Source organism: Entelurus aequoreus, linkage group LG14, assembly GCF_033978785.1.
Source record: "Entelurus aequoreus isolate RoL-2023_Sb linkage group LG14, RoL_Eaeq_v1.1, whole genome shotgun sequence".
In the NCBI taxonomy this organism is placed as follows: domain Eukaryota; kingdom Metazoa; phylum Chordata; class Actinopteri; order Syngnathiformes; family Syngnathidae; genus Entelurus; species Entelurus aequoreus.
Window position 1 is genome coordinate 15981597 of NC_084744.1, and position 26798 is coordinate 16008394.

Consider the following 26798-nt stretch of genomic DNA (forward strand, 5'->3'; position numbering starts at 1 on the left):
CCCCAACATCGTTGTGTACTTTGTGTGCTGACTTCAGAAATGGGTAAGTTGTCTGTGTCACATCTTGTCGCTACCTGCAAACTTCCTACTGCGTCTTCTCCCGTTCTTGTGTTGACAGCATCAAAGGTGCTCATCGTGTACGCCCACCAGAGCCCTGGCTCCTTCAATTGTGCGGCCAAAGATGTCGCCGAGAAGGCTTTGACCGCTCAGGACTGCACGGTGCAAGTGTCTGATCTTTATGCCATGAAGTTTAAAGCCACTGCAACAGCTGAGGACATCAATGGTGAAACATCTATGTGCACTTATACTACACAACTTAAGAGACTTAGACTTCCATTTATTGTCATTAAAATTTGAACTCTACAGTGCACATAAGAACAAAATGTATTAGCTTGTTGTAGTGCAGAATAAAAGAGCAATACGATGCAGATATAGATTTACTGTACATATAACTATATTGCACTTTTGCATATGCAGTCATGTTTATGGATGTATGCTATATTGTCTTCATATTCCAGCGAGTTTATCTGTTTTGGGGGTAATTGAGGGATTATGTGTTCAAAGGTCTTATGGCTTGAGGGAAGAAGCTGTTACAGAACCTGGAGGTTATACTATGGGGGCTGCAGAACCTCTTTCCAGAGTCTAGCAATGAAAACAGTCCTTGGTGGGGGTGGGAGGAGTCTCTAGATTTCCTGAGCCCTGGTCAGGCAGCGGCTTTTTGTGAGGGAGGAAGAGGAGTCCTGATTATCTTTTCCGCCGTCCTCTCCAATCTCTGCAGAGACTTCCAGTCTGAGGCACTTAAATGATATTAGTGGTGCCCTCAATGGGTTTGACCTTTTTATTTTCATTCATACAAATGATCAAATCCTACAAAGATGGCTGCCATTAAGCTTAACATGTTTTCACATTACTTTTTTTTGTTTTTGTTTTTTTGTTACGCACGTATGCTTGTCGGTCACCTGGTGTACCAAAGTGATTCAGTTAAATCTAAATTATAAACTAATTCTGGAATTTTGTCACTACTCTGCATGGACTATAAACATGTTGAATAAGGTAGACATGCTATGGTCTCCCTTTGCCTTTTGTAATCAGTAATTTGTTTTAGGTGAGGTCAAGAATCCTGAGCACTTCTGTTATGCTGAGGAGACCAAAGTGGCGTGGGAGGAAGGAAAACTGTCGGATGACCTCGTAGAGGAGCAACGTAAACTCACCGAGGCTGATCGTCATCTTTCAGGTATAGTTTGAAGGAAATCTGTGATGTCTGTTAACCTGACTACATCCAATGTTTTCAGTTCCCCATGTACTGGTTCAGCCTTCCTGCTATCCTGAAGGGCTGGATGGACCGTGTGCTCACGCTTGGATACGCCTACTCTGATGACAAGCGATACAGCCAGGGACTCTTCAAGGTGAGCTTTAACTTGAAGAAAAGCAGTAAATATTTTTGATGTACAGTATGTTGTAGAATAACCTTTTGTTCTTCAGACCAAGAAGGTTGTGCTGTCTTTCACCACTGGCTCCCATGAGTCCATGTTCAGTGCTGATGGCATCAATGGAGACATTAATGTCACCCTCTGGCCACTTCAGGTATGACACCACATGTCATGTTCAATGACTACCTAGAAACACTAAACATGTATATTTCTGCAGAATGGCATCCTGCACTACTGTGGCTTCCAAGTGCTGGCACCTCAGATCTTCTGGGCTCCGTCTCGCGTCTCCCAGGAGGAGCGCACCGCCATGCTGGAGGCGTGGCGTGTACGACTTCAAGGTCTTCGGGATGAGGCCCCGCTAGCCTTCACTCCCATGGACTGTTTTGATGGCGACAAGGGCTTCCAGCTGAAGCCTGAGGTCCAGGAGAAACATGCATGCCAGGAGTTTGGCCTCACTGTAGGAACCCACCTGGGGAAACGTGTGCCACCCAACCAGATGAGGGCTGGAGTTTGAACTTTGATACCCTGTCTCTACTGAATAAAAGCAGCCTGCCTCTTTAAGATGACTCTGGAAATTTGTACTGAATTATTGCAAATTGAAGCTATTGGTGCCTTCTGTTCAGATCCCAACACCAGGGCCTAATTCTCTAAACCTTAGTACTTTGTTTTGGAACTTTTGTGCAATTGGAAACACAACTAGCACTTTAAAACATGCACAAATCTGGATTTTGACTCTTAAACATGGCATTTTGTTTTTAAAACTGCCAATAAAATAAAGTGGTCCGAATATGATTTTAGATAAAACTTGTCAATATTCACTTGATGTTTTGGAGCCTATCCCAGCTGTACTCTGGACAAGTTGCCACTTCATTTTAGTGCCAACGCAGACAACATTCACACACGACGGCCCATTTAGTGTTGCCAATCAGCCTATCCCCAGGTGCGTGTACATATTTAAATAGAAACTCTTGAAACTTGACAAAAGCCCAGTGGTAGGGGGGCCTGGTACCACATCCCTACTTACCCCCCCATATCAAGGCCCTTGTTTGTAGGTTGCAACAGAGCTAAAGAGACTGGAAAGCCATCCATCTATTTTTTTACCGCTTGTCCCTTTTAAGGTTGCGGGGGTGCTGGAGATGTCACAAAATTAAAAGAAAAATACATTTTGTAAATTTTGCCATTTAGACCCTTAGAGAACAAGTTGTGCAACATTGAACATTTCAATATCCATGATCAAATGTTTAGAGATGGTCAAATAAAGTTCACCTAAAAAAGGTTCGTTTTTATAAGGTGGCCAGTTGTCAGTAATTCAATGTTTATTGTATTTATAAATAAATAAATGATAAATGGGTTATACTTATATAACGCTTTTCTACCTTCAAGGTACTCAAAGCGCTTTGACAGTATTTCCACATTCACCCATTCACACACATATTCACACACTGATGGCGGGAGCTGCCATGCAAGGCGCTAACCAGCAGCCATCAGGAGCAAGGGTGAAGTGTCTTGCCCAAGGACACAACGGACGTGACTAGGATGGTAGAAGATGGGGATTGAGCCCCAGTAACCAGCAACCCTCCGATTGCTGGGACGGCCACTCTACCAACTTCGCCACGCCGCCCCATATGTTCTTGTCATACAGTATATAATGAAAACATAAACTTGATCATATACATACATATATATATTTTTTTCATTAGTCCTGTCCAGAAACTTGGGCAAATCGTATTGTTGATGTAGATGCCCACAATTTGTGATACTTCTCGTTTCGTTATTCATATTTTACTTTATTAAATGCTTGGGTAGAATTTTATTAAACAAAACCAGTTTTCTTTGAAGTAATACTGAAACGAATCAGAGCTGATTATCTATTTCATGGAGGAATGTAGTCAATCATAGAAATGGCACCAAGTGTTAAGAAAGTATTGATTTTGAACTGGGAATCGTTTTGAATCAAGAATCGATTCGGAAACAAATCGCTACCTCCAAGAATCGAATGGAATCATGGGGTGCCTAAGGATTCACAGCCCTATAATTTACATACACTTTTGATTGGTTTATGAACAAATAGCTCAAAGATATCAAAATAATTTCATTTTTCAGTATGTGGCCCCAGGTGGAAAAAGTTTGGACACCCCAATCATAGAGTAATCTGATTGGCCAATGGCCTTATTTGCTAATTGCAGGCACCTGTGTGACAACCAATGAACTAATGAGGCTGTTTGGTATAAAGTTACCTCCCAGTTTGTTCCTCAACTCGCCTCAGCCCCAACATTGTTGTGTACTTTGTGTGCTGACTTCAGAAATGGGTAAGTTCAAGTTGTATGTGTCACGTCTTGTCGCTACCTGCAAACTTCCTACTGCGTCTTCTCCCGTTCTTGTGTTGGCAGCATCAAAGGTGCTCATCGTGTACGCCCACCAGAGCCCTGGCTCCTTCAATTGTGCGGCCAAAGATGTCGCCGAGAAGGCTTTGACCGCTCAGGACTGCACGGTGCAAGTGTCTGATCTTTATGCCATGAAGTTTAAAGCCACTGCAACAGCTGAGGACATCAATGGTGAAACATCTATGTGCACTAATACTACACAACTTAAGAGACTTAGACTTCTGTTTATTGTCATTCAAATTTGAACTCTACAGTGCACATAACATTTTGTTGCATTAGCTCGTTGTAGTGCAGGATAAAATACGCATCCATGTTTACGGATGAATGTTATATTGTCTTTATATTCCAGCAAGTTAAGTCATTTTGGGGGTAATTGAGGGATTATGATGCATTCAAGAGTCTTGTGGCTTGAGGGAAGAAGCTGTTGCAGAACCTGGAGGTTCTGCTACAGAGGCTGCCAAACCTCTTTCTAGGGTCCAGCAGTGAAAACAGTCCTTGGTGGGGTTGGGAGGAGCATCTACAGATTTTGTGCCCTGGTCAGGCAGCAGCTTTTTGCGATTTCCTGGATAGGAGGAAGAGGAGTCCTGATCTTTTCACTGTCCTCACCAATCTCTGCAGAGACTTCCAGTCTGAGGCACTTAAATGATATTAGCGGTGCCCTCAATGGGTTTGACCTTTATTTTCATTCATACAAATGATCAAATCTTACAAAGATGGCTGCCATTAAGCAAAACATGTTTTCAATTTCCTTTTTTTTGTTATGCACATGTGATTGTCGGTCACCTGGTGTACCAAAGTGATTCAGCTGAGTCTCTAAATTATGAACTAATTCTGGAGTTTTGTCACTACATTGACTATACAAATGTTGAATAAGGTAAAAATGGTATGGTCTCCCTCTGCCTCTTGTAATCAGTAATGTGTTTTAGGTGTGGTCAAGAATCCTGAGCACTTCTGTTATGCTGAGGAAACCAAAGTGGCGTGGGAAGAAGGAAAACTGTCGGCGGACATCGTAGAGGAGCAGCGTAAACTCACCGAGGCTGATCTCGTCATCTTTCAGGTATAGTTTGAAGGCAATCAGTGACATCTTAAGTGTCTGTAACCTGACTACATCCAATGTTTTCAGTTCCCCATGTACTGGTTCAGCCTTCCTGCTATCCTGAAGGGCTGGATGGACCGTGTGCTCACGCTTGGATACGCCTACTCTGATGACAAGCGATACAGCCAGGGACTCTTCAAGGTGAGCTTAAACTTGAAGAAAAGCAGTAAATATTTTTGATGTACAGTATGTTGTAGAATAACCTTTGTTCTTCAGACCAAGAAGGTTGTGCTGTCTTTCACCACTGGCTCCCATGAGTCCATGTTCAGTGCTGATGGCATCAATGGAGACATGAACGTCACCCTCTGGCCACTTCAGGTATGACACCACATGTCATGTTCAATGACTACCTAGAAACACTAAATGTGTATATTTCTGCAGAATGGCATCCTGCACTACTGCGGCTTCCAAGTGCTGGCACCTCAGATATTCTGGGCTCCGTCTCGCGTCTCCCAGGAGGAGCGCACCGCCATGCTGGAGGCGTGGCGTGCACGACTTCAAGGTCTCCGGGATGAGGCCCCGCTAGCCTTCACTCCCATGGACTGTTTTGATGGCGACAAGGGCTTCCAGCTGAAGCCTGAGGTCCAGGAGAAACATGCATGCCAGGAGTTTGGCCTCACTGTAGGAACCCACCTGGGGAAACGTGTGCCACCCAACCAGATGAGGGCTGGAGTTTGAACTTTGATACCCTGTCTACAAAATAAAAGCAGCCTGCCTCTTTAAGATGACTCTGGAAATTTGTACTGAATTATTGCAAATTGAAGCTATTGGTGCCTTCTGTTCAGATCCCAACACCAGGGCCTAATTCTCTAAACCTTAGTACTTTGTTTTGGAACTTTTGTGCAATTGGAAACCCAACTAACACTTTAAAACATGCACAAATCTGGATTTTGACTCTTAAACATGACATTTTGTTTTTAAAACTGTCAATAAAATAAAGTGGTCCGATTATGATTTTAGATAAAACTTGTCAATATTCACTTGATCAAGTTTTGGAGCCTATCCCAGCTGTACTCTGGACAAGCCGCCACTTCATTTTAGTGCCAACGCAGAAAACATTCACACACGAGGGCCCATTTAGTGTTGCCAATCAGCCTATCCCCAGGTGCGTGTACATCTTTAAATAGAAACTCTTGAAACTTGACAAAAGCCCAGTGGTAGGGGGGCCTGGTACCACATCCCTACTTACCCCCCCATATCAAGGCCCTTGTTTGTAGGTTGCAACAGAGCTAAAGAGACTGGAAAGCCATCCATCCATTTTTTACCGCTTGTCCCTTTTAAGGTCGCGGGGGTGCTGGAGATGTCACAAAACTAAAAGAAAAATACATTTTGTAAATTTTGCCATTTAGACCCTTAGAGAACAAGTTGTGCAACATTGAACATTTGAATATCCATGATCAAATGTTTAGAGATGGTCGAATAAAGTTCACCTAAAAAAGGTTCATTTTTATAAGGTGGCCAGTTGTCAGTAATTCAATGTTTATTGTATTTATAAATAAATAAATGATAAATGGGTTATACTTGTATAACGCTTTTCTACCTTCAAGGTACTCAAAGCGCTTTGACACTATTTCCACATTCACCCATTCACACACATATTCACACACTGATGGCGGGAGCTGCCATGCAAGGCGCTAACCAGCAGCCATCAGGAGCAAGGGTGAAGTGTCTTGCCCAAGGACACAACGGACGTGACTAGGATGGTAGAAGATGGGGATTGAGCCCCAGTAACCAGCAACCCTCCGATTGCTGGGACGGCCACTCTACCAACTTCGCCACGCCGCCCCATATGTTCTTGTCATGCAGTATATAATGAAAACATAAACTTGATCATATACATACATACATATATTTTTTTCATTAGTCCTGTCCAGAAACTTGGGCAAATCGTATTGTTGATGTAGATGCCCACAATTTGTGATACTTCTCGTTTCGTTATTCGTATTTGACTTTATTAAATGCTTGGGTAGAATTTTATTAAACAAAACCAGTTTTCTTTGAAGTAATACTGAAACGAATCAGAGCTGATTATCTATTTCATGGAGGAATGTAGTTAATCATAGAACTGGCACCAAGTGTTGTTAAGAAAGTATTGATTTTGAACTGGGAATCGTTTTGAATCAAGAATCGATTCGGAAACAAATCGCTACCTCCAAGAATCGAATGGAATCATGGGGTGCCTAAGGATTCACAGCCCTATAATTTACATACACTTTTGATTGGTTTATGAACAAATAGCTCAAAGATATCAAAATAATTTCATTTTTCAGTATGTGGCCCCAGGTGGAAAAAGTTTGGACACCCCAATCATAGAGTAATCTGATTGGCCAATGGCCTTATTTGCTAATTGCAGGCACCTGTGTGACAACCAATGAACTCATGAGGCTGTTTGGTATAAAGTTACCTCCCAGTTTGTTCCTCAACTCACCTCAGCCCCAACATCGTTGTGTACTTTGTGTGCTGACTTCAGAAATGGGTAAGTTCAAGTTGTATGTGTCACGTCTTGTTGCTACCTGCAAACTTCCTACTGCGTCTTCTCCCGTTCTTGTGTTGACAGCATCAAAGGTGCTCATCGTGTACGCCCACCAGAGCCCTGGCTCCTTCAATTGTGCGGCCAAAGATGTCGCCGAGAAGGCTTTGACCGCTCAGGACTGCACGGTGCAAGTGTCTGATCTTTATGCCATGAAGTTTAAAGCCACTGCAACAGCTGAGGACATCAATGGTGAAACATCTATGTGCACTTATACTACACAACTTAAGAGACTTAGACTTCTGTTTATTGTCATTCAAATTTGAACTCTACAGTGCAGATAAGAACATTTTGTTGCATTAGCTCGTTGTAGTGCAGGATAAAATACGCATCCATGTTTACGGATGAATGTTATATTGTCTTTATATTCCAGCAAGTTAAGTCATTTTGGGGTTAATTGAGGGATTATGATGCATTCAAGAGTCTTGTGGCTTGAGGGAAGAAGCTGTTGCAGAACCTGCAGGTTCTGCTACAGAGGCTGCCAAACCTCTTTCTAGGGTCCAGCAGTGAAAACAGTCCTTGGTGGGGTTGGGAGGAGCCTCTACAGATTTTGTGCCCTGGTCAGGCAGCGGCTTTTTGCGATTTCCTGGATAGGAGGAAGAGGAGTCCTGATCTTTTCACTGTCCTCACCAATCTCTGCAGAGACTTCCAGTCTGAGGCACTTAAATGATATTAGCGGTGCCCTCAATGGGTTTGACCTTTATTTTCATTCATACAAATGATCAAATCTTACAAAGATGGCTGCCATTAAGCAAAACATGTTTTCAATTTCCTTTTTTTTTGTTATGCACATGTGATTGTCGGTCACCTGGTGTACCAAAGTGATTCAGCTGAGTCTCTAAATTATGAACTAATTCTGGAATTTTGTCACTACATTGACTATACAAATGTTGAATAAGGTAAAAATGGTATAGTCTCCCTCTGCCTCTTGTAATCAGTAATGTGTTTTAGGCGAGGTCAAGAATCCTGAGCACTTCTGTTATGCTGAGGAAACCAAAGTGGCGTGGGAGGAAGGAAAACTGTCGGCCGACATCGTAGAGGAGCAACGTAAACTCACCGAGGCTGATCTCGTCATCTTTCAGGTATAGTTTGAAGGCAATCAGTGACATCTTAAGTGTCTGCAACCTGACAACATCCAATGTTTTCAGTTCCCCATGTACTGGTTCAGCCTTCCTGCTATCCTGAAGGGCTGGATAGACCGTGTGCTCACGCTTGGATACGCCTACTCTGATGACAAGCGATACAGCCAGGGACTCTTCAAGGTGAGCTTAAACTTGAAGAAAAGCAGTAAATATTTTTGATGTACAGTATGTTGTAGAATAACCTTTGTTCTTCAGACCAAGAAGGTTGTGCTGTCTTTCACCACTGGCTCCCATGAGTCCATGTTCAGTGCTGATGGCATCAATGGAGACATTAATGTCACCCTCTGGCCACTTCAGGTATGACACCACATGTCATGTTCAATGACCACCTAGAAACACTAAACTTGCATATTTCTGCAGAATGGCATCCTGCACTACTGCGGGTTCCAAGTGCTGGCACCTCAGATCTTCTGGGCTCCGTCTCGCGTCTCCCAGGAGGAGCGCACCGCCATGCTGGAGGCGTGGCGTGCACGACTTCAAGGTCTCCGGGATGAGGCCCCGCTAGCCTTCACTCCCATGGACTGTTTTGATGGTGACAAGGGCTTCCAGCTGAAGCCTGAGGTCCAGGAGAAACATGCATGCCAGGAGTTTGGCCTCACTGTAGGAACCCACCTGGGGAAACGTGTGCCACCCAACCAGATGAGGGCTGGAGTTTGAACTTTGATACCCTGTTTACAAAATAAAAGCAGCCTGCCTCTTTAAGATGACTCTGGAAATTTGTACTGAATTATTGAAAGTTAAAGCTATTGGTGCCTTCTGTTCAGACCAAACCAATTATAAGGGAGCTTAGGGTGTCGTTGCTTGTGCAGCCCTTTGAGACACTCATGATTTAGGGCTATATAAGTAAACTTTGATAAAGGTTGCTCACTTAAAATTCAGCAGTAGAGTTTATTTATTTATTTTTTTTTTCAAGATCCGTATACTGTTTAACCAATATTTGGTGTCTCAAAGTTAAGATTTTTTTGTCAGTGTAAAACAGTGATATGCAACTGGTCATGAGCCAAATCTCGTATTTAATTCTGGACCAAAACTTTTGGATATGCTGTTAAACTTTGGAAATGTAAACACTTTTTTGCAAGAGACTACACAATGGCTCTTTGTTTCTACAGTAGCTTGGCTAAGAATACACTTTTTGCAGAGATTTCTGGTTTTGCTTTATGGGTGATTTCCAGGAGTGGTTTAAAGTAGTTTATGATCAGGGCAGGGAATGTCTACTTTTCATTCCCGTTCCCCTGTTCTATTGGCATTATTTCCCCCTTGTAAAAGCAAATTGTCCTTCTAAAAATGTTTGTTTCAATGAAAAATAAGCTGCTAAAACTTTTGAATACTAGACTATTCAATGTTTCAACACTTGTTTCACAGCCTGTTCTCTTATGAGCTGAATGAAAAATAGTTTTTCACAAAGCATACAATATTTTTTTGTGAATTAATACAATGACATTTGAATAGTCTTATGTACTTTTCAATTGTTGACCTGGTCTGTCAAACACTTTACATACAGTACTTTATGAATTCCTTCCAATAATTATATATAAATGCTTAAAGGGTTGGAACAGAACAGTTTGAATCTAAAGTTCAAGTTACCTGTAAAACAATGGATTTTATGTACATTTCACCCAGAAGGCAAATTGTACACTCAACTTTGAGTTGTAAATTAGTCCAAGATAATTGTGCATGTTATGGTCATTCAAGGAGACCAAAGTGAAATTACCTGCATTTAAAAAACAAAGCCTATCACATTTGTTGTTGAAACTACTGATGTCCAAGACAAATTCCTCTTCAGACAAAGGTTATAACTTTGCACGTTAAACCATTTTCAAGTATACAAACCCGAATTAAATGACTCCAGTATTTTGATGACAAGAACAAAGTACTAAGGTTCAAACAGAAGGTACCAATTTCAACTTGCAATAATTCAGCACAGATTTCCAGAGTCATCTTAAAGAGGCAGGCTGCTTTTATTCAGTAGAGACAGGGTATCAAAGTTCAAACTCCAGCCCTCATCTGGTTGGGTGGCACACGTTTCCCCAGGTGGGTTCCTACAGTGAGGCCAAACTCCTGGCATGCATGTTTCTCCTGGACCTCAGGCTTCAGCTGGAAGCCCTTGTCACCATCAAAACAGTCCATGGGAGTGAAGGCTAGCGGGGCCTCATCCCGGAGACCTTGAAGTCGTGCACGCCACGCCTCCAGCATGGCGGCGCGCTCCTCCTGGGAGACGCGAGACGGAGCCCAGAAGATCTGAGGTGCCAGCACTTGGAAGCCGCAGTAGTGCAGGATGCCATTCTGCAGGAATAGGCAAGTTTAGTGTTTCTAGAACACAACATGTTGATGTCATACCTGAAGTGGCCAGAGGGTGACGTTCATGTCTCCATTGATGCCATCAGCACTGAACATGGACTCATGGGAGCCAGTGGTGAAAGACAGCACAACCTTCTTGGTCTGAAGAACAGTGGTTATTTTTACAACATGTGTTAAAAATTGTTGCTTTTCTTCAAGTTTAAGCTCACCTTGAAGAGTCCCTGGCTGTATCGCTTGTCATCAGAGTAGGCGTATCCAAGCGTGAGCACACGGTCCATCCAGCCCTTCAGGATAGCAGGAAGGCTGAACCAGTACATGGGGAACTGAAAGCATTGGATTTAGTCAAGACTTCCTTGTTAAAACATTACCAATGGCCTTCAAACTACACCTGAAAGATGACGAGATCAGCCTCTGTGAGTTTACGTTGCTCCTCTACGATGTCCGCCGACAGTTTTCCTTCCTCCCACGCCACTTTGGTCTCCTCGGCATAACAGAAGTGTTCAGGATTCTTGACTGCACCTAAAAACACGACATTGGCGATGACGCCGTACCACCAATTTTACTTCATTTAACAAAAGACTTACATAGGTACACATGTTTAACTGCAAGCGCATGTAAAGTTTCAACAAATTGGTTGAAAATCTTGTTTCGCTTGATGGCAGCCATCTTTGTAAGGGCACAGGCATGATTTAGCAACTAATTGTTTAAATCTGATCATGTGTGTGAATTAATTTTTTTTAATTATTATTATTATTATTTTTTTGTACGGTCACTCCAATTGTTGATGTACAGTGGTTGTCCACCCTGAGATCGGTGGATTGCGAGTTCAAACCCCAGCCGAGTCATACCAAAGACTATACAAATGGGACTCATTACCTCCCTGCTTGGCACTCAGCATCAAGGGTTGGAATTGGGGGTTAAGTCACCAAAAATGATTCCCGGGCGCAGCCAACACTGCTGCTCATTGCTCCCCTCACCTCCCAGGGGGTGGAACAAGGGGATGGGCCAAACGCAGAGAGTAATTTCACCACACTTAGTGTGTGTGTGTGCGTGACTATCATGGTACTTTAACTTATATGTACTGATATGATACAAAACATGCCTTCCATAGCATATTGAGCATAACCCGTCATTTAAATTTTGTGGTATTAGTGCACATAGATATTTCACCATTGATGTCCTCAAGTGTTGCTGAGGTGATTAATACAAACTGGGAGGTAGTTTTATACAGGAAGCCTCATGTGTTCATTGGTTGTCACACAGGTGCCTGCAGCCAGCAATTAAGACTATCAGCCAATCGGATGACTCTATGATTAGGGGTGTCCAAACTTTTTATACCTGGGGGCCAAATACTGAAAAAAATGAAATTATTATAAAAATGTGTTCATAAACCTCATTAGACCAATCAAATGTGTATGCAAATAACATACATCATTGTTAAATATAGTAGGAGATAAACTAAATAAATTAAATACAAGCAAATACATTTGTATTCATTATATTCAGTAATAACAACTAAGAATAATTTTCAGTTCAGTTCAGTTTCAGTTTATTTGGAACACGCATACGATACAATTTAATTCATCACATATTTCCAGTTGTTTCATTACAGCATGTCCGAAAAGGAGTAGGAAGCAGCGGAGCTTGTTTAATCCTACTCCTTTTCATACCATAGCAATTTTATCCCATTTCCTTGTTCTCTGTAACAGAACAGTGAACAAATAAATAATAAATAAATAATATACCATAGTAGGCAAACACATATTAAATACATAAATAATCTTTGTCTGAATTTTAAAAAAGGGGAAAAAAAGGGTTCAAGATGTTCTTCATAATTTTTGTTCTGTGTACTTTGTGAACACTTGTAGTTTGAACAGTCTCTTAATCTGAATCATATTGATTTATTTGCTTAATCCGTTCCATAATTTAATTCCACATATTGATATGCTAAGTTAATAATAATAATAATAATTCCGAAATAATGTTATTGATTTGAATGTTAAAAGAACATTTGAGTTGGATTCCTTTAAAAAAAAAAAAAAAGTTTGATTTACAATTTCATTAAATTCATAGATTTTCTACCGCTTGTCCAACTAATTTGAAGTAATTAATACATTTAGAGTTTTTCAAATGGATGCGTAAGGAAAAAGTGCCAATTCTTTGGGCCTGTCGGCTTGTTGTTCACCAAAACTCCTTATATGATTCTTATCTGTGTTATTCTGTATTATCTTTTAGGTTTCATTCAACTGGGATTTTCAAAAGTAACAATTCCCAAAACAGAGATCTTTAAAAAAATAAATCTGTTCCAAAGTCAAACTGTGCCCCTAAAGTAGTTCCATGCTGGTGACCCCATGAATGGCCACACTCCAAATACAGTTCTCCTGTCATATAGAGCAGTGGTCCCCAACCACCGGTGCGGGGACCGGTACCGGTCCGTGAAGCATTTGCTACTGGGCCGGAGAGAAGCAGTCCTTTATAATTTATAAAAGACTGCATTTTCTCCGACTTAACTTTGGCCTGTCCCACTAGACCAGGGTTGTCAAACTTGTTTTCATTGAGGGCCACACCACAGTCATGGCTGCCAATAGAGGGCCACTTGTAGCAGTAAATAATTAAAGAATTTGCCTATGAATTTAAATATTTAAAAAAAATAAATACGTAAAGAGTAAAAAAAAATCTGTGGATTTGACCACTGTTTTTTACAGAAAAAACTGGCAGCTTAGTTGCCAGACTTTTACTGTAAAATATATGCTGTTATTTTATTAATATAATTTTTTTTACAACGTATTACCGTAAATAGAAATACAGTACCGGCAACTCAGCTGCCAGTTTTTTACCATAATAAAATGTGGTACCATAAAATCACCTACCATGGATTTAAAAAAACCAAAAACCTGACAGCTCAGTTGACTGAATTTTACTGTAAAAAAAAACAAACAGTGGTCGTTTTTTTTTCTTCTTTCAACTCACAGTAATATGCTGTGAAAAACTTTCTAAATTTAACAGTAAAATCTATTGGTCATTTTTATAGCGTACAATTTGATGAATAACTTGCTTCGAAACCATAAGTTAAGCAGATATTTAAGTATTTATTTGAATTTTGACCAACAAAGTTAGATAATATAATATTTCTTGCAATATTGGACACTAATTTTTTCCCCTGTCAAACAAGAAAAAACCCCTAATACCTTTAGTAAGAAAATAAGCAAGTAAAGAAAGAAAATATAAGGTATTTTATTGACACATATTATTTCCAGGCTTTTGCGGGCCATATAAAATGACGTGGAGGGCCAGATCTGGCCGGCGGGCCTTGAGTTTGACACCTGTGCACCAGACACACCAATGAGCTTGTTAATAGATGTACAATAAAACTCCTCATAGGAAGTTGCCATTTGTTATAACTTTGTGACATGATACAATGCACATTAATGAACGTATCAAATATTAATTTGACATATTGTAGCCAAAGGCTAATTTCCATCAGCTTTTCACTGCAAAGAAACAAATCCAGTGCTCCAACTAATTCAGCGTTATAGTAAATTGTATTTTTCACAAGTGGGAAGCTGGTCACTGAAAATAAAGCCTACATTAAACCGGTCCGTGGTGCAAAAAAGGTTGGGGACCCCTGATATAGAGGATCATGTTTTGTTTAGTTTTGGACTCCCTCAGTTGCTGTTTTTGAGCACCCCTGGGTTTGTGTTTTAGTTGCCATGACTGCAGATTGTTTTCACCTGCCTTTGATTAGTGTTCGGGGCGCACACCTGCTCCCGGGCACTAATCAGAGAGCTATTTATTCCCGTTGTTCGCCACACTCAGTCTGGCGTTCTTATTTGGATGAATTGCTGCTTCTTTGCTCAGGATTCCCGTTCTAAGTTTTTGCGATCGGCACGCGTCTCTTTTGTTTTGTATCTTGTATTTTCGTATCCTGTGTGATTTATGAGGAATAAGTCATTTTCCTTACCTGCATTTTTCCTCCGGAGTTTCCGTTTGCATCCTTGGAGAACGACCCACGCATAAACATGCGACCCAACCGTGACATCTTTTGACCTGTGGTTTGCACTAGGTAAAGACTTTTTACGTGTTTTGGGGGGACCCGTTGGTATCTAAACAAAGCCCTGAATGTATTGTTATTTTGGCCATATTTTACTGAGCAGCCAGGACAGTTTTTCCCCGTACTGTCATCAACAAGCTAATTTTTAAAATTTATTTTCTTTGCCATCACTGGCAGTTTTCTGTGGTGACGTCACAAAACAAGTCAAAGAAAAAAAAGATTTGAAGATGCTCACTTATGATGGAAAGTTTTTGTTGCGGGCATATTTTATTTTTATTTTTCCCCCCCTTTGTAAGTTACACGCCCATTTGGTGTTCGGCTGTATCTTCTATGACCATAACATATAAATAAAACTAATAATCAACATTGAATTATTAACTTTGACAATTGGCCACCTAATAAAAAATGACCTGTTGCTGGTGCTTTATCTAATTGTGAAATGTTTTTCAAAAAAAATTCCTAGTTGAGAAGTTCCCTTCAGTTTATTTATTAATATAGCACATTTAAAAACCACCCCAGTTGGTCAAAGTGGTGTACAGACATATAAGAAACAATTAAAAAAAAAAAAAAGGGCACGTAGTGTCACATTTACTTTGTAACACATAAGGATGAATAAAATACAATAGTAAAATATACCTTAAAAGTGCAGAATATATCACTTGAAATACTAAAATGTATAAAACAAGTAAAAAAAAAAAGACCAAGATATCTTAACATGTTTTAACTTAGATTTAAATTGGCTCAGAGACTGGGAGGATCTAATCCACAGATGTCAAACTCAAGGCCAGGGGGCCAAATCTGGCCCTCCATATTATTTGATGTGACCCGCAAAAGTCTGCAAATAATATGCGTTAAATAAAATGCTTAATCTTTTCTTACGAAATATATTTGTTCTTTCCCTTTCAACATTAAAAATCATGTACTGCATGCAATTGCATATACCTGTATTTTAAAATTCAATATTATCAAAATTATGTATTCCAAAAATATTGTTTGTTAAATTAAAAATAAATACTGTACTTAAATATCTGCTTGACTTATGATTTCAAAACAAATGATCAAATTGACTGTAAAATTGACAATGGATTTTACGGTTAAATTCCACCGACTAAGTTTTTTACTGTAAAATCAACTTTGGTACTGTTTTTCCCCCCACATACAGTAAGCCACTAAAACATTAAAAAACACATACTAAAATAGACTTTACGGTAAAAAAAAACAAACCTGGCAGCTTTGTTGCTTGAATTTTACCGCTAGAAACAGTTGTATTGTTTTTCCATTCCATTTATTCAATTGTTTTATATGCTCTAAAAACTCACTGCTTTTACTGTAAAATTCTGGTGATTAAGCTGTCAGTTTTTAAAGTAAAATAAAAAATGTTTTTGAATCTTATGTAAAAAAAAAAAAAAAAAAATGTATTACATATGAACAGTCGTGGTCAAAAGTTTACATACACTTATAAAAATAATGCCACGGCTTACATCACATGGACAAATATAAGACCTTCAGGAGGAAAGTTCTGTGGTCAGATGAAACAAAAACTTAGCTGTTTGGTCACAATACCCAGCATTATGTTTGGAGGAGAAAAGATGAGTCCTTTAATCCCAGGAACATCATGCCTACTGTCAAGCATGGCGGTGGTAGTATTATGCTCTGGGCCTGTTTTGCTGCCAATGAAACTGGTGCTTTACAGATAGTAAATGGGACAATGAAAAAGGAAGATTACCTACAAATTCTTCAGGACCACCTAAAATCATCAGCCCAGAGGTTGGGTCTTGGGCGCAGTTGGGTGTTCCAACAGGACAATGACCCCAAACACACGCCAAAAGTGGTATAGGAATGGCTAAATCAGGCTAGAATTAAGGTTTTAGAATGGCCTTCCCAAAGTCCTGACTTAAATGTATGGACAATGCTGAAGAAACAAGTCCATGTCAGAAAACCGACACATTTAGCTGAATTGCACCAATTCTGTCTAGAGGAGTGGTTAAAAATTCAACCAGAAGCTTGCCAGAAGCTTGTGGATGGCTACCAAAAGCGCCTTATTGCAGTGAAACTTGCCAAGGGACATGTAACCAAATATTAACATTGCTGTATGTATACTTTTGACCCAGCAGATTTGGTCACATTTTCAGTAGACCCATAATAAATTCATAAAAGAACCAAACTTCATGAATGTTTTTGTGACCAACAAGTATGTGCTCCAATCACTCTATCACAAAAAAATAAGAGTTGTAAAAATGATTGGAAACTCAAGACAGCCATGACATTATGTTCTTTACAAGTGTATGTCAACTTTTGACTGCGACTGTATATTTATATATTACTCATTGTTAAAAGTGGTCCTCTGAGGGCAACCATAACTGGGATGTGGCCCTCAGTGAAAACCAGTTTGACACCCGTGATCTAATCGATAGTGGAAGGTTGTTCCACAGACTGGGCCCTGCACTGAGAAGGCTCTATCTCCTCTGGTTTTGAGTCTGGTTTTTAGGACAGCTGGGAGGAGCTGATCTGGAGACCTCAGGGTCCCCTTTTCTAAATAAAGGGGACCACAAAAAACAGCATTATTGGCTTTATTTTAACAAAAAATCTTAGGGTACATTAAACATATGTTTATTATTGCAAGTTTATCCCTAAATAAAATAGTGAACATACAAGACAACTTGTCTTTTAGTAGTAAGTAAGCAAACAAAGGCTCCTAATTAGTCTGCTGACATATGCAGTAACATATCGTGTCATTTTCCATTCTATTATTTTGTCACCATTAAGGACAAGTGGTAGAAAATGAATTATTAATCTACTTGTTCATTTACTGTTAATATCTGCTTACTTTGTCTTTTAACATGTTCTATCTACACTTCTGTTAAAATGTAATAATCACTTATTCTTCTGTTGTTTGACACTTTACATTAGTTTTGGATGATACCACAAATTTGGGTATCAATCCGATACCAAGTAGTTCCAGGATCAGACATTGGTCATATTCAAAGTCCTCATGTGTCCTGAGTTTATAAACATAATAAAAAAACAATTAAAAAAAACGAAATAAGAATTTGTGATGCTAAAAAATATCGATATAACCACAGTAGTATCAACTCGATAAGGACCTGTACTTGGTATCATTACAGTGGATGTTAGGTGTAGATCCACCAATGGTGTTTGTTTATATTGTAGCGTCCCAAAAGAGTTGGTGCTGCAGGGAATTCTGGGAATTTGTTCTCTAGTGTTTGTTATGTTGCGTTACGTTGCAAATATTGTCCCAAAATGTTTGTCATTGTTGTTTAGTGTGGTTTCACTGTATGGCCCAGATTTATGACAGTGTTGGCATTGTTCATACAGTCACCCTTAGTGTGACATGTATGGCTGTTGACTAAGTATACATGCATTCACTTGCGTGTAGGGTATTCAAAGTAAAAATAACCGTCTTGATAGTCAATGAATTGACTTAAACAAGTTGAACAACTTATTCGGGTTTAGTGGTCAATTTAGTGGTCAATTGTACCGAATATGTACTGTACTGTGCAATCTACTAATAAAAGTTTCAATCAAACAATCAATGATCGGACATAGAGAAATCTTGTTTGGTCTTAAACAACTATAGATAATTTTAAGCACATCAAATACTATGGCCTTGTTGAACTGTGATGTGTAGTGAAGCATGAATAGCTATCATTCGTCCGGCAGGGATGATGTTTGAAATAAATGTACTATATTTGATGCCTAGGAGACAAAGATTAGTGATTTAGAAGTAGTTATAACACTATGAATAGACATTAGCCAAACATGCTTGCCGCCAACATGCTCGTCTGTATGACACGACGTGAAGACGGGTGGCGGACCGGTACTTTTTAGAGGCGGTATAGTACAGAATATGATTCATTAGTATCGCGGTACTTTACTAATACCGGTATACCGTACAACGTGGCGAAGTTGGTAGAGTGGCCTGTGCCAGCAATCGGAGGGTTGCTGGTTAGTGGGGTTCAATCCCCACCTTCTACCATCCTAGTCATGTCCGTTGTGTCCTTGGGCAAGACACTTCACCCTTGCTCCTGATGGGTGCTGGTTAGCGCCTTGCATGGCAGCTCCCGCCATCAGTGTGTGAATGTGTGTGTGAATGGGTGAATGTGGAAATACTGTCAAAGCCCTTTGAGTACCTTGAAGGTAGAAAAGCGCTATACAAGTATAACCCATTTATCATTTATTTATTATTTAACCCTAGTACAAAGAATGACAGTAATCCAGGCGCGGCATCACAAAAGCATGGATAGCTCTTTCAAAGTCCGCCTGTGGAAGACACTGTTTTATTTTTGCAAGGAGTCACAGCTGAAAGAAGCTCGATTTAATGACAGCGCTAATTTGTTTGTCCAGCTTAAGCAATCAGTCAAAAATAACTCCAAGACTCTTTGCTGATGTGTGGCAATGTAAGGACAAAGGACCAATAGCACTGTCATGTCCTTGCAGTGGGTTTGTTTGACCAAATACGCCAATTTCTGTTTTATTTTTGTGTGAAAAGAAAGTTAGTTGATGTAATAAACTCGTATAAGGACTCGGATGTCAATCAACAGACTGCCCAAGTTCACTTTGTGAACTTCGTTGAGTCATAACACTTGCAATGGCTGCCCTGGGGAACACTTTTAACAGCCGATAGGAACAAAGTTTGATCTTCATTTGGAACCAAAAGCTGCAGGACATGGTGAACAAAGCTCTCTTGGTCCTCCGAAACCCACAACGAGGCGCCCGTAATTCATTTTCCGGGCCTCAAGTTGAACGTTGGAATGAGTCAAATTCATGTTGGCGCTTCACTTTGAACAAATCATCTTCTCTCGCCATCTGGTTTCAAGCGTCCGTTTCCTCGTTTGCAGGCAGGCAGAGAGTGTGTTGTTAAGTGGCTTGGCGGCGTTCCTCAACAAATCAAAAGTGGACGAGTGAGGAGACGCTTTTATTTTGGTATGGAAGAAATGAGACGTGCAGCAACATGACAAGACTTGACTGTTTGTCAGTGTTTGGTTTTAGCCTCGTGCTTCTATTGTTGTGAATCGCACCTTTACAAAATGCCTCGCTTTTTGATGATATGTTGCTAAAAAGCATTAATCATGAGGAACGTTACATTATTGTTTAATGCTTTTTGGATTTAGGCCCCTTCTACACTAATGTTATCCAGGGTAAATCCCACCTATCCTTGTCCACACACACACAATGGTCGTTTAAGACCCCCTCCCTGTCATAGTCACCTCCAGTGTTGCTTTGTGTGCAAGTTCTTAAATTTAATGTAACTTACCTGAACAATATCCAATGTTGTGGTATTTCAATTACCTGGAATCCAGTGTGTATTGTAGTGAATCACATTTGAGCCATCATAAATTTATCAAATCTTTAATTTATTCAAATCTTTCGCCTCCATATTTCCAGTGGTTAGCTCCGGTTGTTATGAAGCTGGTTTTGGCGCGTTCTTTCTGACGTCACTTCCTGTGTGGGGCGCTGTCTTTCTGACTTCACTTCCTCTCCGGACTCAGTTTGTAAACGATCAAAGAGTCCATACAAAGCTAAGAGCCGGAGAATCATGAAAAATACTTACCCGTGTAAAAAATTATCCAAGGAGGGGGACCTTAAACGATGGTTTGGTGTGGCTGACACGGGGCTTAGGCTAAATAATTATTAGTTTAAGGCAGGGGTCGGCAACCCGCGGCTCTAGAGCCGCATGCGGCTCTTTAGCGCCGCCCTAGTGGCTCTCAGGAGCTTTTTTAAAAATGTATGAAAAATGGAAAAAGATGAGGAAAAAAAAAGAAGTTTGTTTTAATATGGTTTCCGTAGGAGGACAAACATGACGCAAACCTCCCTAATTGTTATAAAGCACACTGTTTATATTAAACATGCTTCACTGATTCGAGTATTTGGCGAGCGCCGTTTTGTCCTACTAATTTTGGCGGTCCTTGAACTCACCGTAGTTTGTTTACAAGTATGACTTTCTAGGACGTGTTTTATGCCACTTCTTTTTCTGTCTCACTCTGTCCACCAAACTTTTAACGTTGTGCGTGAAGGCACAAAGGTGAGTTTTGTTGATGTTATTGACTTGTGTGGAGTGCTAGTCAGACATATTTGGTCACTGCGTGACTGCAAGCTAATCGATGCTAACATGCTATTTAGGCTAGCTATATGTATATATTGCAGCATTATGCCTCATTTGTAGCTATATTTGAGGTCATTTAGTTTCCTTTAAGTCATCTTAATTCAATTTATATCTCATGACACACTATCTGTATGTAATATGGCTTTTAATTTTTTGCGGCTCCAGACAGATTTGTTTTTGTATTTTTGGCCCAATATGGCTCTTTCAACATTTTGGGTTGCCGACCCCTGGTTTAAGGAGTTATCCGGCTTAATGTAGACAGGGCCTTAGAATGGCCGGGTTTTGAAGTGCGGAGTGTTTACTTGTGACGACTGTAGTCGACAGTCTCTGATCTATTGTCTGTTTTGTTCTCCCTTTGTCCATCTACTTCTCCCACCAGCCGGGCAATGCAGAGCCATTTTCAGATGTTTCAATGGCAGGAAGTGGGCATCGGCTCACCACTCCGGAAAGGTCAGTCCTGTTCTTTTGGAAACCCAAATACACACACTGAGACACATCTGAGCCACATAATGGTCACTGCGATGCAGGGAGTAGTGTTTACAATTCTTCACCTTCACATTATTCGTTACAGAAAAGCTCATGATTTCCAACATTCTTAGGGCCTGATTTACTCAGCGTGTGCAATCTACAAAATAGCATGTACTATTAGTGGGCTTGTTGCGTGTGATCTACTAACACTGTGTGTGCAATTGTAAAGTATTGTAGGCCGCCATATTTAAATGAGGATTTTGCGTGTACTATACAGGGCATCACCACAGAGACACTCATTTACTGCACATTCATGTTATCATGCGGCGTTTTGCTGTTTTCAAACATGCAGGAGACATGTACCACTTTTTATGGGCATTTTAGACACAGTGCTGCATTGCATCTACAAAACCCAAAACTAGTGAAGTTGGCATGTTCTGTAAATTGTAAATAAAAACAGAATACAATGATTCGCAAATCCTTTTCAACTTATATTCAATTGAATAGACTGCAAAGGCACGATATTTAATGTTCCAACTGAGAAACATATTTTTTTGGGGTAAATAATCATTAACTTAAAATTTAATGGCAATAAAGTTGGCACAGGGGCATTTTTACCACTGTGTTACATGGCCTTTCCTTTCAACAACACTCAGTAAATGTTTGGGAACAGAGGAGACCAATTTTTGAAGCTTTTCAGGTGGTTGCTTGATGTACAGCTTAAGTTGTTCAACAGTCCGGGGTCTCCAATTATGGTATTTTAGGCTTCATATTGCACCACACATTTTCAATGGGAGACAGGTCTGGACTACAGGCAGGCCAGTCTAGTACCTGCACTCTTTTACTATGAAGCCTCGCTGTTGTAACACGTGGCTTGGCATTGTCTTGCTGAAATAAGCAGGGGTGTCCATGATAACGTTGCTTGGATGAATACATATGTTGCTCCAAAACCTGTATGTACCTTGCAGCATTATTGTTGCCTTCACAAATGTGTAAGTTACCCATGTCTTGGTCACTAATACACCTCCATAGATGCTGGCTTTTGAACTTTGCGCCTACAGCAATCCAGATGGTTATTTTCCTCTTTGTACCGGAGGACACGACGTCCACAGTTTCCAAAAACAATTTGAAATGTGGACTTGTCAGACCACAGAACACTTTTCCACTTTGCATCAGTCCATCTTAGGCAAGGCAAGGCAAGGCAACTTTATTTGTATAGCGCTTTTCATACACAAGGCCGACTCAAAGTGCTTTAATGTCCTTTGATGTTTCCCTCTTATACACGTTTGTGTGCTATGGCTATGAGGTTTTTTCCCCATTTGGCCTCAGTATGGACCCCCTCTCCAGTACAGGGGCCCAGGCTTAAATTTGTTTTATTCTCAACCCCCCTCCCCAGCTTTTACCTGTTTCTCACCTTTTTTTGTAAGGGGCGCCGGCAGTTGGCAGACCCGTCAGCGATCCTGTTCTGTCTCCCTGTAATGTTTGTCTGCTCTTGAACGGGATTTTGCTGAAAATCTTGATTTCCCCTCGGGGATTATTAAAGTATTTCTGATTCTGATATGGACCGCCACCAAATGTAAAGAAACATGCTTTAAACTTTGGAGCCGTCCAACTGTGCATATCTTTTGAAGGAATATTTTACATTAGTGAATTTTGTCAGATGTGTATGGCCTCGCTGTCAAAGAGGCGGTAGTTACTCGCTGCAGGGTACAGACTTGAAATGAGGACGGTGGTTCCGCAGGCTAAGGGATAAACTGGACTGGAGAGGCTACGGCAAATGGTGTGGTTTTCGGGGGGGGGGGGAGCACTGTGCTCAGATGTCAGAGTGAATTCCTCAGTTCCGTAATGATGGCGAGCACACAATGGCCGCACTGTGACACGGCGGTAAAAGGGGGGCATTTCAGTAAACATAAAGTGGTTTTAGGAGCACCACTGTGGTGCTTTATTCCAAACCTTTCTTGCCGCCAGTCTTAATATAACCCCAAGTTGTAATAGATTAGGTTTTCGAGACGGCGACGATAGACCATAGGACATAATTCACTTCATTTTTTTAGCCGACCTCTGGTTCCCCCTTCATTTTAGCATCTCAGTCACACTTTCTCCCGGCTGCGGGTCTCGCTGTTTAATGGCCGGTCTGTTGTTAACCCTGTGACATGTGGCGCAAACACAGAGACCCATTTACCACCAGCTCAGAACACATCTGGCTCCGCTCGACGTGATGAAATCGATTAGTCAAACCTCACCTCACTTCTCACTTTCTGTACTTGTAATAGATGTATTCTTTTTAAATGATACAATTGAAACGACGCACATGTCACATTAAGAAATATTGGAAAATGCGATATGGGGCTCTTATTTTCTGGTAAAATGTACAATTTTTTTACTCATTTCCAAGGCACCTGTAGCCTGCATTTAACACCGGTGCAGAGTTGCTGAGCTCCTTGTTTACCTTTTGGCAAAAAGCAAATGCCCCCAAATGTTAATGCAACCTTTGTGGTTTTGTGCTTTTAGCCTTTAAAGGGCAACTGCACTTTTTTGGGGGAATTTTGCCTATAATTTACAATCCCTATGTAAGACAAGAATACATTTGTATGTATTTTTTTAATCTCGAAATGATCATTCATGCGTTCATTTTGTCTTGCATTGACTATTGCAATTCTCTTTTCATTCTTTTCAACAAGTCAACGCTAAAGAGACTTCAGACTGTACAAAATGCGGCTGCCAGACTTTTGACCGGTGCACCCAGAACAGCCCATATCACTCCCGTTTTTGATTCAGTCTTCATTGGCTTCCAGTTAAATTCCGCATTGAGTTTAAGATTTTAGTCCTGACATTTCGTAAGTTGCATGGTGGGGCCCCTCCGTACATCACTGACTTGCTATGCCCCTACTCTTCAGGATGCATCCTCCGGTCTTCTGGCCAGGGTCTTCTAAAGATCCCAAAAACTCATTTTAAAACCCGTTGAGACCTGGCATTCCGGGCTATAGCTCCCAGACTCTGGAACAATTTGCACCAGTCCCTCCGTGATCTTGACTGTGTTGAAACTTTTAAGAAACATTTGAAAACTTCTCTTTTTAGTAAAGCTTTCAGTTAATGCACCTTTTTAACTATAATTTTTAATCCACTTTGTATCATTTTTATATTGCCCCTATTTAAAATTGAATTGTTGTTTTCCTTAACCTATGTTTTGTACAGCGCTTTGTGATTTCATCTGTGAAAAGCGCTTTATAAATAAAATGTACTTACTTACTTAATGCATTTTATATTGTAAAATACGGCAAGTATGAGGTGGCTAACCATGCAGCTAGTAGGAGTACTCTATTGCTGTCATGTCTGTTGATCATGTTTTTGTTTGGCTATGTTCTGTTTGGGTTTTGGACTCTTTAGTTCCTGTTTGTGCACTCTTGTTTGTTTTGTTTCCATGACAACTTATTAGTTTCACCTGTTTCACGTTTTGGACTCGCGCACCTGTGTTAATCATGTCAATACTATTTAAGCCTGTCATTTTCAGTTGCTTGTCCTGGCGACATTGACATTATTCATGCTCTGCTCTAATACTACTTCTGCGCACTTCATGCCATGATTTACCTCTGCTCTCTTCATGCCATGTCACAGTAAGTGTTTTGTTTCATGTCCATAGTTTTTGCCCAAGTGCTAGTTTTTATTTTATTTCATTAGTTAAGTTTGTACCTCTGCCTTGTGTGCGCTTTTTGTTTGTTCCTTTTTTGATTAATAGATTAAATCATGTCCTTACCTTCACGCCATGTTCGATCCAATTTCTTTGCATCTCTGGAAAACAAACCCCACCATAGTCCCCGTCGTGACAATTGCGTCCACAACACCTTTAAAAAAAAAATCTAAAAACTGCCAATAATACTCCATTTCCATGTCGTGACCTGAATATTGACCAAGTATTAGCGATATTGTTATTATAGGCGCTAACGCAGACTACCTATTTTTAGTGGCGCCGTAATCACAGAGAGCTAACTAGCTTATGCTGCTATATTGACATATTGAGCCGGTGAGCTGCTGCTTTCCCTGTGAGCCGGTGAAAGTTAATCAACAGGGGTCTTCAACCCGCGGCTCTGAAGTCGCATGCGGCTCTTTCATGCCTAAGCCCTGGTTCCCTTTGGCTTGCCTTTGAAACGAAAATATCAATAAATAATGGCTATTTAATTTTAATTAATTTAATTGCATTTATTGTATTTTCCGGACATAAGGTGCACTGCCGATGAATGGTCTATTTTTGATCTTTTTTCATATATAAGGTGCACCGGATTATAGGGCGCATCAAAGGAGTCATGTTATTTTTTTCTAAATTAAAACACTTCCTTGTGGTCTACATAACATGTAATGGTGGTTCTTTGGTCAAAATGTTGCATAGATGATGTTTTACAGATCATCTTCAAGCCGCTTTCTGACAGTCGCTTCCGGATGCGCCGTTTTGTGGGCGGTCTTATTCACGTGGCTCACCTTCGGCAGCGTCTTCTCCCCATCATCTTTGTTGTAGCGGTGTAGCATGCGAGGACGGGAGTGGAAGAAGTGTCAAAAGATGGAGCTAACTGTTTTAATGACATTCAGACTTTACTTAAATCAGCCAGCTGGGCAATCTACTCACCTGCCGCTGTCTTTGAGGCCGGTCCTTGCACACCCCGCTCCGCGGCAGGCCCGCAGGCCACGCCCCCCTCCACAACGATATGTCTTAATTATTTTTTTGGACTGTCCAAAATGTTGTCACACACACGTGGACACGATTGGACACGATATATCCTGGAGCCGGTCAGTTTGCACGTCCTTCTGACAAGTGCTAAATAAAACTCTAAATAGTACTCACAAAAAGGTGAAGAGTGTTGATAAATCACATTGCGCCTGCTAAATAATTATATGTGCATTTTCTCCTCCCATTATTTTGGGCGTTTTAATGATCATATATTTTGCATATTAATGATTGGATTGGATTGCACGCCTTATTTTGCTCACTTAACAGAAGCGATCCACTTTGCACATGTTTAGTAGATCAGCTTTGCGTGTGATGGGCAACCTACTTGGAAAATGTAGTAAGCTAAGCTACAAGTTACTCTTAATTAAACAAAGCTCAGAGAATTGTAGCAACAAGTTACACGGCAAAAGTAGCTTGCTAAATTTAACAGCATTCATATCTTTGGGCCCACATGTATAAGTGACAAATAACTTGCAGTGTACATTTTGAATGTGGCAAATTTCTGGGATAATCTGTCTCCCCATTCCATGTCAGCACTGTTTGTGAAGAACAACA

General features: G+C 40.5%; 4 protein-coding genes and 1 pseudogene across 5 annotated transcripts in view; 4 read left to right on the forward strand and 1 right to left on the reverse strand.

Moving 5' to 3' along the window:
- On the forward strand, window positions 1-1996 carry LOC133664459 (ribosyldihydronicotinamide dehydrogenase [quinone]-like; annotated as a pseudogene).
- Window positions 1997-3686: 1690 nt separating this feature from the next.
- Window positions 3687-5633, forward strand: LOC133665276 (ribosyldihydronicotinamide dehydrogenase [quinone]-like). Its single transcript, XM_062070527.1, has 6 exons — window positions 3687-3739; window positions 3821-3985; window positions 4741-4871; window positions 4938-5051; window positions 5127-5228; window positions 5292-5633. Exons 1-6 carry the CDS (start codon window positions 3736-3738, stop codon window positions 5586-5588), a joined length of 813 nt encoding a protein of 270 aa, XP_061926511.1. The 5' UTR covers window positions 3687-3735; the 3' UTR covers window positions 5589-5633.
- Window positions 5634-7293: 1660 nt separating this feature from the next.
- On the forward strand, window positions 7294-9269 carry LOC133665277 (ribosyldihydronicotinamide dehydrogenase [quinone]-like). Its single transcript, XM_062070529.1, has 6 exons — window positions 7294-7386; window positions 7468-7632; window positions 8392-8522; window positions 8589-8702; window positions 8778-8879; window positions 8943-9269. The coding sequence occupies exons 1-6, from the start codon at window positions 7383-7385 to the stop codon at window positions 9237-9239; spliced, it is 813 nt and encodes a 270-aa protein (XP_061926513.1). The 5' UTR covers window positions 7294-7382; the 3' UTR covers window positions 9240-9269.
- A 1252-nt stretch (window positions 9270-10521) lies between these two features.
- On the reverse strand, window positions 10522-11546 carry LOC133665345 (NAD(P)H dehydrogenase [quinone] 1-like). Its single transcript, XM_062070616.1, has 5 exons — window positions 11465-11546; window positions 11269-11399; window positions 11090-11203; window positions 10920-11021; window positions 10522-10865 (listed from the first exon to the last, which is right to left on the reverse strand). Exons 1-5 carry the CDS (start codon window positions 11544-11546, stop codon window positions 10569-10571), a joined length of 726 nt encoding a protein of 241 aa, XP_061926600.1. The 3' UTR covers window positions 10522-10568.
- A 3169-nt stretch (window positions 11547-14715) lies between these two features.
- The window catches only part of ackr3a (atypical chemokine receptor 3a), a 79915-nt gene continuing 67832 nt past the window's right edge, over window positions 14716-26798 (forward strand). For both annotated transcript variants that reach the window (XM_062069103.1, XM_062069102.1), the window contains exons 1-2: window positions 14716-14943; window positions 21435-21505. The gene's annotated coding sequence lies outside the window, so the exon portion shown is untranslated. The remainder of the gene's footprint in view (window positions 14944-21434; window positions 21506-26798) is intronic.

Bases quoted from the DNA above. Each gene is read 5' to 3' on its own strand.
- LOC133665276 (XM_062070527.1), top strand. The intron at 5,052-5,126 runs GTGAGCTTAAAC...TTTGTTCTTCAG, and splicing joins ACAGCCAGGGACTCTTCAAG to ACCAAGAAGGTTGTGCTGTC. The intron at 5,229-5,291 runs GTATGACACCAC...ATATTTCTGCAG, and splicing joins TCACCCTCTGGCCACTTCAG to AATGGCATCCTGCACTACTG.
- LOC133665277 (XM_062070529.1), top strand. The intron at 7,633-8,391 runs GTGAAACATCTA...AATGTGTTTTAG, and splicing joins AACAGCTGAGGACATCAATG to GCGAGGTCAAGAATCCTGAG. The intron at 8,523-8,588 runs GTATAGTTTGAA...CAATGTTTTCAG, and splicing joins CTGATCTCGTCATCTTTCAG to TTCCCCATGTACTGGTTCAG.
- LOC133665345 (XM_062070616.1), bottom strand. From the start codon at position 11,546: ATGGCTGCCATCAAGCGAAACAAGATTTTCAACCAATTTGTTGAAACT. The intron at 11,204-11,268 runs GTGTAGTTTGAA...CAATGCTTTCAG, and splicing joins CTGATCTCGTCATCTTTCAG to TTCCCCATGTACTGGTTCAG. The intron at 11,022-11,089 runs GTGAGCTTAAAC...ACTGTTCTTCAG, and splicing joins ACAGCCAGGGACTCTTCAAG to ACCAAGAAGGTTGTGCTGTC.